Source organism: Stegostoma tigrinum, chromosome 23, assembly GCF_030684315.1.
Source record: "Stegostoma tigrinum isolate sSteTig4 chromosome 23, sSteTig4.hap1, whole genome shotgun sequence".
NCBI lineage: Eukaryota > Metazoa > Chordata > Chondrichthyes > Orectolobiformes > Stegostomatidae > Stegostoma > Stegostoma tigrinum.
In genome coordinates this window covers 14,583,033-14,597,924 of record NC_081376.1, presented here as the reverse complement: position 1 = coordinate 14,597,924, position 14,892 = coordinate 14,583,033, and the positions used below count along the sequence as shown (strand labels likewise).

The window sequence follows — 14,892 nt, the reverse complement described above, 5'->3', positions numbered from 1 at the left end:
GATTTTTTCCTTCAGGAAACCAGCACTGATGTTGTATGTTGAATGGTATACTTTTATGACATAATTCACTAAGAGATATTAGAGCAGATGATCAAATGCTTAATCAAAGAGGTAACTTTAAAACAAAATCTTAAAGAAGGAGAGAAATATAGAACGGGGGAATATCAGAGTTTGGGACCTCAGCAACTGAAGGCACAACTGTAATGAGTAGACAATCAAAATCAGGGTGCAGGACCCTGGAATTTGGAACATAAGAGAATGAGGGGTGACCTTCTTGAGGTGTATAAAATCATGTGGGGCATAAATAGGATGAATGCATATAGTCTTTTCTTCCAGGGATGGGGAATTGAAAACTAGAGGGCATAGGTTTAAGGTGAGAGGGGAAAGATTTAAAAAGAACCTGAGGGGCAACGTTTTCACGCAGAGTGGTGCATATTTGAAACAAGCTGCCAGAGAAAATGGTTGAGGCAGGTACAGTAGCAACATCTAAAAAAAAATTAGCTATATGGTTTATGAGGATTTAGATTCATATGGACCTAATGTGGGTAACTGGAACTAGCTGAGTGGGCACCATGGTCAGCATGGACCAGTTTGAGCTGAAGGGCCTGTATGCAGGCTGTATTACTCTATGACTCTAATTGAAAAGAAATACAAAAGGAAGGCACCAACCACACTAACACTATTGGGCAGTACAGGCTCAGAGTGTTAGAACAAAACTTCATTATATGCTTGCACATGTGCTGTAGTTTGTATTTTGCATTTCAATAACATTGGTACATTAAATTTTTAAGAACTCTTCGCCTTAAAATTTCCTTTGTGGGTTCAGTGAGTCATGTTATTCACCACTGAGCCTTACACATAAGATTCTTGATTTGTTCCACTAATCCAGCTAAGGCAGTAAAATAGAAAACTTTTAAAAATTGAAAGAACTGAGGTTGCTGTAAACAGAGACAAAAACAGAAGTTGCTGGAAAGGCGCAGCAGGTCTGGCAACACCTATGAAGGAAAAAACAGAGTTAACATTTCGAATCCGGTGATCCTTCCTCAGAACTAATGGTGGCTGTGAAAATATCAGTTTATATGCAGAAAATAGGGAGGTGGGTAGCGTTGGGAGTAAACAATAGGACAGAACCCAAAGAGAGAGGAGGACAGTTGGACAGCCAAAGGAGTTGATATTGTCTGTCCAACTGTTCTTCTCTCTCTGTACGATCTCTCCCATCATTTACACCGTACCCCACCCAACTGCCTATTTTCTGCATATCAATTGACGTTTTCCCAGCCACCATCAGTTCTGTGGAAGGGTCACTGGACCCAAAACGTTAACTCTATATTTTTCTTCACAGATGCTGCCAGACCTGCTGAACTTTTCCGGCAACTTTGTTTTTGTTGGAGAAAATAACTTACGTTTATGTAACAACTTTGTTTTCGTAATGCTTGACAAGGAGCTTTAAAGGAGCATTATCTGACACCGTATCACATAGAGACACAGAGCCGCATCAAAGAGTTAGATTTTAAGCACTGTCTCGACGCAGGGGACAGAAAAAAATATTTAGGGTGGGATTTCCAGAGCTTAGGCCCTGGAGATCTGAAAGTCTGGCCACCAAAGATGGTGACTAACCTTGGAAATTCTTAAAAAAAACTTAATTGGAGTGCAAACATCTCAGATGGTTGAAAGGCTGGAGGAGGTTAGAGATAGGGTGGGGCTAGGCCGTGGAGCAATTTGAAAATAAGCATGGAAGTTCTGAAGTTGAGTTATTCTTTAACTAGGAGTGAATGTAGATCAGCAAGCAAGGCGTAACTGCTAAACAGGATTTGGTGACAGTAAGGATATAAGCAGAGTTCACGTAAACCTCAAATATAAGTTAGGTTGAATACAAGTGCCAGTCAAAGCAGCATTGTAATAATCAAATTAACAGGTAACAAATATATAGATTAGGGTTTCAGCAGCAGATGAGGTATAGATGAAGGCAGGTAATGTTACAGAAATGGAAGCAGGTGGACTTAATGAATGTGCGGTTATACAGTCAGAAGTCTCAGATGGAAAATGAATGTATCCCAGTTTCTGAACATAAAAACCTGCACAGGCATTCACACAGGCATGCTTTTAAGAATATCAGCCTATTTTTAAAGATTCCTTCAGCACCAGAAGAGTTAACTTCTCCTGCTGAAAAGTCAGCTGTATTAAAATAAAACGTTTATTTTGAACCAGTGGAGTCAAAGTACACTTCAATCCCATAATCATTTCCTTAAACTGCATTTTTGAGCTCATCTGGCACAAAATGGGAAGGGTTTGTTCGTAATTTACCAAGCCAACCTTAAAACATTTATGACTCATTAACAGAGGAAAAACACACACAAACACTGTTCCAAGTGCATCACACCACGTTGTGCTAGCTGATAGCAAAACTGAAGAGCGAAGAAAACCAGCACTGACAGGAAAACGCCTTCAGTGCAACTCACTTCCGATCAGTGTCAAGTTCACTGTCATCTGTGTTAACTGTCGAGAAGTGAAGACTGATGACATGTTTTGAAGGCACAGCCACCGTAGCACACTCTGAGAAGGGGTTGGAATTTTTCTTGGGATTAAAGTGATCAAACTGGATACACCTCATGGGCAGGTACTAAACATTTGCTACACTATTACTTTTGTTTGTAGCATTAATTTGGAGCAGCAAATTTTGTTCGAAGCACAACATGAGGATTGGGAGGTTAATATTTTTCATGGATGCATTACAGCCGGTTCAATTTATAAATCTGACAAGTTATTTATTATAAATTCCAATATTTGATGGTGATCAGTGACCACTAGATAAAGTTAAACTAATTTCTAAATGGCGAACAAACTAACTGGCTAAACTGTTGTGGATATATACTGATGTTCCAACAAGTAAGGTCTTAGAAATAAAATCAGAGTGACAGCAGATGGGGAATTGAAATGAAGTCTTTGTTGTACGCTGCACTAGATCAGCATTGAACAATTGTGCACATTCCATGTATTATTTGTTATCATAAAGAGTACTAACTTTGCTTTGTTTAACATGTTTTCAACACATCTAAAAATACATGCCTCCTCTTGTGATTAAACAGTATTCTACAGTTCTGAGTGTTTGTGTGGAAAAAATGACACCTTACATTCACCACTGAGATTATATGCCAATCCTTATACCTGTCTCTCTATCTCAGCCTAACACTTCTAATTTAGCAGTTGGACTTATCATTTTTGCTATTTTAAACATGGCATATATCACAGTTTTTGGGCAAGTCACAAAACAAAAATTCTGTTTAAATATTTTCATGCACCAAGTGATAAACAGTAATCTTGAGGAGAAAACAGTCGTTCAGGCATTGAATTTTAAGAAATTACACCCAAAGAACCAAAGAAGTTAGACTTGGTCTGATCATCAGTTGGAAATATAACCAAATTTACTGATTGATTAAAAGGCTCCGCTGCTAAAAAGAGAGCCAGTGCACTGGGATCTTTGGAAGAGCCCATCTGCAATCACATTCAAAGTTTCCACAAGGATTGCACTCACTTAGGTGAAGGACTGAAAGACTGCTTGGTTCAGCACTTCAGCAGGTACTCACCTTTACAATTCAAGAAGGGGGGGGATAGACTTACAGTTAGAATATCTGCATTTACCCCTTTACATCTCATTCCTATAAGACACTCCTTAAAACTACCTCTGTGGAGAGATAGCAGAGTTCACATTTCGGGCTCCACAGATGCTGGAGATCTGTTAAGTTTCTATAGTATTTTCTGTTTTTTAGACTTCCAGCATGCAGTGTTCTTTGTTTTACCTTAAAACTACCTCTTTAACAAGAATCTGTCTTAACGTCTCTTTATGAGCTGTGTCAAATGCTGTCTGGCAACAGTCTTATGGAGTGTTTGGGGTGATTAAGTACATTAAAAATGTGCTTTATAAATGAAAGTTTGGTTCAGTGAACAAAGTTGTCTTCTTTTAAAATACTTCAGCGGCAACCTGTCATAGAGTTATTTATATCTGCTTGTCTAGTGGGAGCAATCAAAGGTTTATTAAAAGTGCATCAATATCTTGTGGGAAACAATTGTTGTTTTACTTAGCATTTCAGATCCTTGTCAGTGGGCTTTGTGGTGTGAGGCTTGTGCTAATTGAAGTGGGTGTTTTTGTAATGGCAAAACGATTCCTACTTTAAGAATTGCATAAGAAATTATGAAAGTAGAATTGGCAATTCTGATAGTCTGAATGTACCTTATTTGATTTTGAGCATCAGTAGTGCAAATAAAAGCTTTTAGTTCAGTCTTTCATTTGATCTGAGCCCTTTAAGAAGTTGTACGGTGCTGCTGTATGATCTCAAATACGCAAGTGTGAGGAAGGAGTGCTCCATACCAGCTGATCAGATGCTTCCACCTTAATCATCACAAATATCCAAAACTGTTGTACATAAGTCTTGTTGAGGCAATTTTATATTCGTACTTAATTTACATTTCTTTTGTTTGTTAGAAAATTACTTAGCCTCTTTCCCATCTGTTTTCCAATATTCTTACAATAGATAGAAAGCCTTATCTTCAACTCCTTAGGTGCCTATCTGAATTCAGACGGACAAACTACAGACTCGCTTTCCCAAACTGCTTTGACATAGTACGTCATTGCAACCGGGCACCACACAATGTTGACAACAACCTTATGCCGTTATGTAAAATTTTAAGCTCCGCAGTGAACATATGACATTCTCATTACCATTAAGACACTGGGATCCTCTGGTTTTCTAATCCAGTCCTATTACAACTACAACGATGGACCCCCACAGCGTGGTCACTGAGATGAATGAATAGAATGGAATGTTCATCAGGCAGTAGTCTAAGCAATGTGCATTAATATGATGCCTTATCACAACAAACCATCATGAAGTATTTCACACAATGAACTTCTGCTAATATGCAAGTGGACATTGCTGTTCTCCAGCATAACAATGAGATAATTGCTTTTGGAGGTGGTGACTAGGAGAAAACAGTGCCCCATGGGATATGTAATATCCAAGAGAACTGCTGAAACAAGCAGACGATATCTAAGTGTACGTTCAAATTATTTGAACCCTCTCCAAACTCTTTTCTTTTAAATTCATGCCCATCATAAAAGCCTGTTTGCACAGTAAAGTCCTCACATGCAATGAACTGAAATGTGACCTTACGCAAATGCTATATTTGGCTAGTATGCTCAGGGTCAACGACAAATCTTTTCACTGTTTATACAATCACAGGAAATGCCATATGCTGCCCAGGGTCTTCAAAACTAATATAGTGTTAAACAGCACCAGTCAGGTTGAAAAGTACTCATTTAATTTTTATTGAGACATAGAAGCAAAATGATCAGCAGAATGAGTCCTGTAATTCATTTCCTGATGAACTCTGGACCATTCATTCGTAATGAAAAGCTTTATGTTGCTGATAAACACAAAAACATCATTCCAGCTTCCAGCTCATGAAGTGGTGCAATTAAAGAACATTAGCCATGAAGCTATCACCTCATTCTTTCTTCCTGTTTCAGTGTCAAACCGATACAGGAAGATAGAATATATCATCATGATTTTTAAAAAATTGTCCAAGAAATTCAGTCTCATTCAACATAAAGCACAATTGCCAGGGGTTTGACCAGACAATTGAAAAGGCCATAGATTATAAACAAAAGTGACGTATTAATTATTTCAGTGTGCTAACAGTTGATATCTGCTAAGCCTTGTTGGATAAATATGACCAGTTCTGTCCCAAACAAACATACACATCTATTAAAGTGATTTTGAAAGCCTAAAAGTTATCAGAGAGGATAAATTAATTCTTACAAGGTCTTGTCCAAGGAACACCCTCCCTGGCAGACATTCACCACAGTTTTTTTCAAAAGTTGCCAAAAATTTCTTAAAATATTGAATTTTGATGTTATGAAGCATTGGTCTAAACCAAATAATATCACTTGCATGAATGCAGCACTCCCTCCACACTTCACTAAACACTGGTATAGGCAATTCTGATTTTAAGCCTATCTAGTGACCCAAAATTAGCCCATTACCCTGCAATTTTTTTCTTAATGTCTGTCTAAATATCTGACCTAATATGTCCAATATAACTTGGTGTCAATTTGTTTTCTGATAAGACACGTCACAGAGTCAGTGAGCTCCACAGCATGGAAACAGACCCTTCGGTCCAAGTCGTCCATGCTGACCAGGTATCCTAAAGTAATCTAGTCCCATTTGCCAGCATTTGGCCCACATCCCTGTAAACCCTTCCTATTCATATACCCATCCAGATGCCTTTTAAATGTTGTAATTGTACCAGCCTCCAGCACTTCCTCTGGCAGCTCATTCCATACACGCACCACCCTCCGCATGAAAAAGTTGCCCTTAGGTCCTTTTTAAATCTTTCCCCTTTCACCCTAAACCTATGCTGTCTAGTTTTGGACTCCGCTACCTGGGGGGTGTTTAGTTTTTGATAGCCCAAATGAAACATTTCTAATTACTAACTCGCGTCTGGTATGTTCATATGGATCTATTTGGATTGTATTGTTGAATACACTGACATCAGTGGCTGCAAATTCTTGGCAACCCAATGGGGCCCTTTGGAATGATATCAGTGCTGCAGATACGCTGTTGTTATTCAAAGGTTTAATTTGCAGCCCTCTGCTATGCTCTCAACTAAGAGGTTGGTAGATGCAAATTGGTATGTAAGCATATATAACAGAATGTGATCTGCACCACAAGCAGCAAGAGGACATAATGAGTCTGCAAAGGGCTCTAGATTGGTTAAATGAGTGGGTAAAAATTTGGCAGGTGGAGTACATTGTGGAAAAAATGCAAATTTGTCCATTTTGGCAGGAATCAAAGAAAAGCAGCAAACTATTTAAATGGAGAGACTGCAAAACTCTAAGGTAAGGAGGGATCTGGATGTCCTTGAGCAAGATTTTAAAAAGGATATTATCCAGGTACAATTAGAATGATACAGCATCAAAGTACGGGTGTTTTGCCATAGTTACACAGAACTGTGGTGAGACCACATCAGGAATCTTGCATACAGTTTTGGGCACCCTATTTATGAACGAACACAACTGCATTAGAAGCTGTGCAGAAAAGATTCACTCGACGTGATGGTTGGGATAAGTGGGGAGTATCTTTTGAGGAAAAGTGCAGAAAGCCAGGTCTGTATTTGTTGTAATTTAGGAGATAGAGTGATCTTACTGAAACCTACAAGTTCCTCAGAAGAGTTGGCAATGTGCATGTTGAAAATATCCTTCACCTTGCGGAAGGGCCTAGAACCAGAGGAAACCATTTAAAAATAAGGGCCGTCACATTTAAAAATGAGAAGAGGAGAACTTCTTTTCATAGAAGGTTGACAGTCTGTGAAAATCTGTCCCTTGGAGTCAGTGAAGGCAGCATCATTTAATATTTTTAAGGCAGATCGAGATTAATTACCTGCTACTCAAGAATCTGAAGGCTTTGGGAGTATACAGGAAAGTGCAAAGGTGGAAGTAGGCTTAGGGGCTGAGTGGCCTACTCCTGCTCCCAATTTCTACATACATACCTAAATTTAACTTTTCATGGCTCAACTGAAACATTCCCAAATTCTAACTTAATTCTCGTATATTTGTATGGAGCTGTTTGGGTTGATTTGTTGCAATACAATAGATAGTGAAACCTGCTTACACGAGTGGCTAAAAATTCTTTGAAGCAAAAGATTTCATCTGAATTAAAAGTCACCTCATGTTCTTTTCGGCAACCCATCTCTATCTATAGTAACATAACTTATAGTAATAGTCAGTCTATTACTTTAAGATCCTTTTTTGTTAAAGATGATGGATGCTGTGTCTGCTTGGGGTAGGATAAGATTTAGTGAACAATTAGTGCTACAATGATCAGTTGTAGCTAATCATCGGACTGAGGCAAGCCCTAACTCCCTTATGAACTGTGTCACTTCAATTAATCTCGCAAGTTCAAGTTATCTAATCTTTATTGCTGTCTGACCCATCTCCTCGACTGACGAGAAAAGATGTACTTTTAGCATAGTGCCATTTTATTGTGTTGGGGTAATGGTAGTGGAGGTGGGGTCGGGGGAAAAGAGAGAGAGAGAGAATGAGAAAAAGATGTGAGATCTTATTACTCATCAACCATACAGGGCAGACAGGGCCTCAGTTTAAAGTCTCATTTGAAAGACACTTTCAATAGATTGTTAATATAATCTTGGTCATATGACCTTCTGACTCAGATGCAGAGATGCCATCACAGGGCCAGAAATCTGTGAGCTGTCCTCTTAACTGGGGCACACTGATGAGACCATTGGAGAAAAGTGGGAAAGCTCTGTAACGTAACAATATTACAGCATGAACAATAGACAGGTCAAGCAATGCAGAGCATCCAGAATTAGCAAGTTAGCAAAATGCATAAACAGAAACCGAGTCAATGTTCCCATCTCACATATGGGTTCCACTGTTAAACTAACAGCAATGTAAAGGTAATACATTAGCCAGTCCATCTTTGCATCAGCTTACTACTTGCCTAATTAGGAATCAAATTATTGACAGAAACACATCATAATATGCTGCCCTGTAAGGTTAGCTGGGTGCTGTACATCAAATATTTTAGAAACAGTAAGTGCTGGAAGGATAGGAGCAGACGGTATGGGAAAGTATTTAATTGGGGGAGGGGGAATTACAATGCTATTAGGCAAGAACTACAGAGATGTTCTCAGGGAGATGCATGACAGAAATGTGGAGGTGGTTTAGGGAGCAGTGGCTACAGGTACTGGATAGGTTTGTCCCACTGAGGCAAGGAAAGGATGGTAAGGTGAAGGAACCTTGGATGACCATACATGTGGAACATCCAGTCGAGAGGAAGAAGGAAGCTTACTTAAGGTTGAGGAAGCAAGGATCAAACAGGGCTGTTGAGGTCTACAAGGTAGCCAGGAAGTAACTAAAGAACGGACTTAGGAGAGCTAGAAGGGGCTATGAGAAAACCTTGGTGGGTAGATTCAAGGAAAACCCTAAGGCTTTCTATATTTGTGCAAGGAACAAGAGGATGGTGAGAGTGAGGGTAGGGCAAATCAGGGGTAGTGGAAGGACCTTGTGCGCCGAGTCAGATGAGGTTGGGGAGGTCCTCGATTAATACTTTGCTTCAGTATTCACCAGTGAGAGGGACCTTAACGTTTGTGAGGACAGCATGAAACAGGAAAATATGATCAAACAGGTTGTTGTTAGGAAGGAGGATGTGCTAGAAATTTTGAAAAACATGAGGATAGATAAGTCCCCTGGGCCAGATGGGATATACCCAAAGTTTCTACGGGAAGCGAGAGAAGATACTGCTGCCCCTTTGGCAATGATCTTTGCATCCTCACTGTCCACTGGAGCTGTACCAGAAGATTAAGGGGTGGCTAATGTCACTCCCTTGTTCAAGAAAGGGAATAGGGATGATCCAGGGCAAATTATTGGAGAGGTTTCTGAGAGATAGCACTAGTGATTATTTGGAAAAGCACAGTTTAATTAGAAATAGTCAGCATAGCTTTGTGAAGGGCAGGTCATGCCTCACAAGCCTTACTGAATTCTTTGAGTTTGTAACAAAACACAATGCAAGGCATTTGATAAGGTTCCCCATGATAGGCTCATTCAGAAAGTAAGGAGGCATGAGATTCAGGGAAGTTTGGCTGTCTGGACACATAGCTGGCTGTCCAAGAGAAGACAGAGGGTGGGAGTAGATGGAAAATATTCAGCCTGGAGCTCGATGACTAGTGGCACTCTGCAGGGATCTGTTCTGGGACCTCTGCTCTTTGTGATCTTAATAAATGAGTTGGATGAGAAACTGGAAGGGTGCACTAGTAGGTTTGCCGATGACACGAAGGTTGGTGGAGTTGTGGACAGCGTGGAGGGCTGTTGTAGGTTGCAATGGGACATTGACAGGGTGCAGAGCTGGGCAAAGAAGTGGCAGATGAAATTCAACCCAGAAAAGTGTGAAGTGATTCATTTTAGAAAGTCGAATTTGAATGCAGAATACAGGGTTAATGGTAGGATTCTCAGCAGTGTGGAGGAACAGTGGGATCTTGGGGTCCACGTCCAAAGATCCCTCAAAGTTGCTACCCAAGTTGATAGAGTTGTAAGGAAGGCGTATGGTGTGTTGCCTTTCATTGGCAGGGGAAATTGAGTTTAAGAGCCATGAAGTTATGCTGGAGCTCTATAAAACACTGGTCAGACCACACTTGGAATACTGTATTCAGTTCTGGTCACCTCATTATAAGAAAGATGTGGAAGCTTCAGAGTGGGCACGGAGGAGATTTACCAGGATGCTGCCTGGACTGGAGGGTAGGTCTTATGAGGAAAGGTTGAGAGAGCTAGTGCTTTTCTCATTGGAGTGAAGATGGATGAGAGGTGACTTGGTAGAGGTGTACAAGATGATGAGAGGCATACATAGAGTGGATAATCAGAGGCTTTTTCCCAGGGCGGAAATGACTATTACAAGGGGACATAATTTTAAGGTGATTGGAGGAAGGTTTTGGGGAGATGTCAGAGGTAGATTCTTCACACAGAGAATGGTGAGCGTGTGGAATGCCCTGCAGGTAGTGGTAGTGGAGTCAGATACTTTAAAGACTTTTAAGTGACTCTTGGATAGGCACATAGAGGATAGTAAAATGTTGGGTATGCAGGGTAGATTGATCTTAGTCAGATAATAGGTGGCACAACATTGTGGGCCGAAGGGCCTGTACTGTACTGTACTGTTCTGTGTTCTAATCTCAGCTGGTCTAGCAGAATCTCAGAGAATCAAAATTAACATTTCAAGTCCAATATGATTCTTCTTCTGAACTGTTTTTCTTGATTTATCCTCACTACTTTTAACACAATAAAATAAAAATACAACAGACTAGAAATCAGTGTAATGGCAGTTTGGATATTGAATAGCATTAATGGGGATATCTCCAATGACTGTTCATATTGCCTACATTTCTGCTGCAAACTGCTGGAATACCAGTAAAAGAACAGCAATGTCAATGTAACATCTGGGCTCATCATTCCCAATGGCTTAACTCACTGAACAAAACAATGGGCTAATGGTGAAAAAAAAACAGACTGAATGACAGAGTAGAAAATATGATGAGTCAAATTAGAGACAGAAATGATAAGAATTATGACACAGAAAGAAAAAGATAAGACAAAAATTAAAAGCAATTATGACCCATTGTTGACTATACCATTACAGGAATTGTTAGATGAAGAGATAAGAGATAAATCAGCGAACAACATCAATAAAATAATTGGAAAGCAAGTTGATTAAATGGCAATTGCCAGACTAAAACAGGCCACGGTCTGTCTAGCCTACCTTCTCTTACCCTTGTAGGTGGATCTTTTTATTAGATATAGCAATCAGTCTATCAGTAGATCAGCAACAGATCCAGATGCAGCATGAAGAAAAGCTCAGTAGTGAAGTGTTTAGGGAAACAAGGACCCAAAGTTAACTGTTTCCAGAAAGGGTAGGAGTATAAGAGAAAATATCAATGTGTATGTACACAATCAACAAAGAATCAGAATAAATCCTGTCCAAAATAGGCTGCAAACAGGTAACACATTTCCCTCTTTCTGTTCATTGTCAATTAATGGTTGCAGAACATGAACTGTATATTTCTAAGCATTTGAACAAAAGATATTGATTCCTGGCAATATCTACAATGTATTTGATGATGCCAAAAGTTCTGATTTGCTTATGAAGACATCTTATTGAGCACGAGTGATTAGTGAAGTTTGAAAAAAAGAGGTATTTTCCTCAGAATACAGAGTGCCATTTTAGGCAATCTTTAGTGATTCACTGGTTTGTTAACATAGGCCAATGTTCACCTTCACAGAGTAATTGTTCACATGACCTAGGCAAAACTAGAAGCTCATGGTGAAGGAAGCGAGAAATAATATTATCAATCCATCACCATACTTGTACCCACTTCTGACCTGATGTACCTAGTTAGTTCTTAGGACTGTTATTATTTTACAAAACAGCCCCTCAGCCCAAAAGATAGGCATCATTTCTAATTGTAATTTATTTTTGTCTCCACAGCCAAGTTAGCAATCTGCTGAAAGAGATCGAGTGACGTCACTATGTGGAGTTGTGTAGGTTCTAATGGAACAGTAAACAGTGCGGACCAGCAGTTCTGCTACGACCTTGAACTGGTCTTTTCCATCCTCTCCATCATTTACCTCATCATCTGCTTCCCTTTCAGCATCTGCTACAATTCCTTGCTGGTCCTTGTCAACCTCTACAACAAGCCGGCAATGACTATGCCTGATGTATACTTTGTCAACATAGCGATCGCGGGCCTCATCCTCAGTCTTGTGGCCTTGATACAGCTGCTGGGGCCAGACAATCCACAGTGGGCCATATGGACATTCAATAGGGAAGTTTACATCACCTTGCTAATATTGTTTAACATCTCAGCATTGGTGACCATGTACTCTACCACGTTGCTCAGCCTGGATTACTATATTGAGCAAGCTTTGCCAAGAACTTACATGTCCAGTGTCTACAATACCAAGCATGTCTGTGGGTTCATCTGGGGAGGGGCTGTCCTCACCAGCTTTTCATCTCTTCTGCTGTATGTGTGCAGCCATGTTCCCAAGATAATCGAGTGTTCAAAAATACAGAATGAAGTAGTGGCGGATACCATCATGCTGTTTATCGGTTTCTTTGTGCCTGCTATAGCAGTGCTATACGCTTTAATACTGATTCTCAGACTACGGAACCAGTCCACTCCTCTTGATCAAGATTCTGCAAGGCTGGATCCTTCTACACACAAGTTGCTGGTGGCTACAGTCTGCACTCAGTTCATACTGTGGACCCCTTATTACATGACTCTGTTAGTTCACATCACATTTAACCCGAAAGGATCAGGCTATTTTGTTAAGAGCTTATCCAAGCTGCTGGCTTATTCATGCAGCTTTGTTATACCACTGCTCTACACTTACATGCACAAAAACTTTACCAACAAACTGAGGCAGCTAGTCAGAAAACTAGACTGTCGGACTGAAGGATGCTGTCACCAACACTCAGAGTTGCAGCAACAAGTCTTTCTAAGCTAGAGCTAAGGTTCCTCCAAAAAGGTGTGCATCTTCGCAAATCAAGGTGGAATAAAAAATGTGGCAGTACTGGTCCTAACAGCAACAGCCCTGCATCACCTGATATTAACTACAGCATAAGTTGAACGATTCCATCATAATGGGAGTTCTGTAGATTAAAGAGATCCAATACCATTTCATCATGCAACATTACTCTGGCCTGTATTAACCAGTTCCCTAAACTCAATACTCAGTCCAGCAATGGAATATATTTTTAGGTGTTTGTGATAACTCTTTGCATCCAAACCTGTGTCAAGTTAGTGTAATGGGCAAGCTAGCAAAAATGGTGAAACCAAACAATCAAAATGCTTGTCTGCATCAGGCCCAATGAAAGTTTTGTTTGGCTGAGGAGCAAACAAAAAAGACCTATCAATCAGGCCTTGAATCAGGGTCTACCATCTGTGTGTCTTGAAGCAACAGGAACAGCTGAAGAGAGTCCCAAGGGGTGAAGAATGCTTCCAGTTGGGATAAGCTGCTCAGACTGGGTGACCAGTGAACTTTGCCCACCATTCAGAATACCACTCAACTAAAGTCGACCAACTGAATGATTTGTTTGTGTGTTTGGAAGGCTGTCTTGCTGAAAGTCTCATCAAAGTGAAAAAATCAGAAGTCAATATAGAACATGTTCAATGAGGTGATATCTTAAACCATTGTGATATAAGCAGAAATCATTTTTGACAGTGAATTTCAATGAAGATCTCCACAACTGAGCCTATTCAGACACATCAAAACTGTCAATAACCCAATGGACTGTGGTCAGCTTCACAAACAGACATAATTTATCATTGCTACCATTCCATCTGTTAAATGTGTGGTATCATTGTTAACTAATTTGTGAATGATAACTTTGCATTTGTAGATATATAACTGATGACCACAGTTCCTAGACAAAGCACGGAAGTATGAAATAGTCCAATGCTATTTATTATCATTGCATTTTAAATAAAGAGAGATATATTCAAGTTTGGATTTGCTCAGAGATACACTGCAGTGACACAGCCACACAAGCTAAGACAAAAGGCAGTATGCAATTAGAGTTTTCAGCAGAAATGCATGTAACTGAGTAATGTAGGAGTTATACCTTTATCTCCTTCTTTCAAGGCCTGGGATTAATACCAAAAGTGGTGATGGAATGAAAGTATAGCATGGATCTCAAATAACAACTTTAATCTATTTCTCAATCGATATGTAACACACAAGGGTCTTACTCACAATGACAGCTGGTTAAGGGCTTAGAAATTTCACACCAGCCCAAATTCATGAGTGACAAGATCCCTGCATATGCTGTACTTGACTGGAGAGTGTACTGCCCTTTGATGTTGGGTTGAAAACTATTTCATTCTATCATACACACCTAACGTGAAAATATCACCATTTTTATCAGGATTAGTATCAGATCAGTGGGATTGACTTTACCAGCCCTCTTAGGGGACAGGATGGTCGGTGGGGGGTGACGTAAAATGGTGCAGGAAGACAATGGTTAGCATGCCAGTCATCACTGCCTCCTGGCATCTTACTAACAGGAAAAAAGTGGCAAGCAGCTTTCCTGCCTGAGGACAGCTCTTAAAAATTCTTTCATGGTATGTGAGAACCATACTTGCATCACCGGCAAAGATGGAATTTGTTACACTATAAAGTGTCCAATTAAAACGCTCTATCTGCGGCCGCTAGTGGGAAAACTGTGCCACGTGAGGACAGCGTGAGATAAATCATGGCAGGTTACTAGGAGGCTCAAGGTGATTTATTCATTCACAGGGTGAGGGTGTCACTGGATAGGCCAGCATTTATTG

The 14,892-nt window shown here is 40.0% G+C and overlaps 2 protein-coding genes across 7 annotated transcripts in view; one reads left to right on the top strand and one right to left on the bottom strand.

The window, feature by feature from the left end:
* The window catches only part of gpr146 (G protein-coupled receptor 146), a 90,888-nt gene extending 76,840 nt beyond the window's left edge, over nt 1–14,048 (top strand). For 2 of the 5 annotated variants that reach the window (XM_048552158.2, XM_048552160.2), the window contains one exon: nt 12,048–14,048. In XM_048552158.2, coding sequence (XP_048408115.1) covers nt 12,089–13,066 — 978 coding nt within the window. In that variant the 5' untranslated portion in view covers nt 12,048–12,088 and the 3' untranslated portion in view covers nt 13,067–14,048. Of the gene's footprint in view, nt 1–2,397; nt 2,618–3,533; nt 3,577–6,800; nt 6,896–12,047 lie in introns of those variants that run through there. The other 3 variants (XM_048552161.2, XM_048552162.2, XM_059653926.1) reach the window with 3 other exon arrangements.
* Nucleotides 1–14,892, bottom strand: part of LOC125462293 (uncharacterized protein C7orf50 homolog) — a 335,367-nt gene that overhangs the window by 107,803 nt on the left and 212,672 nt on the right. The window lies entirely within an intron of this gene.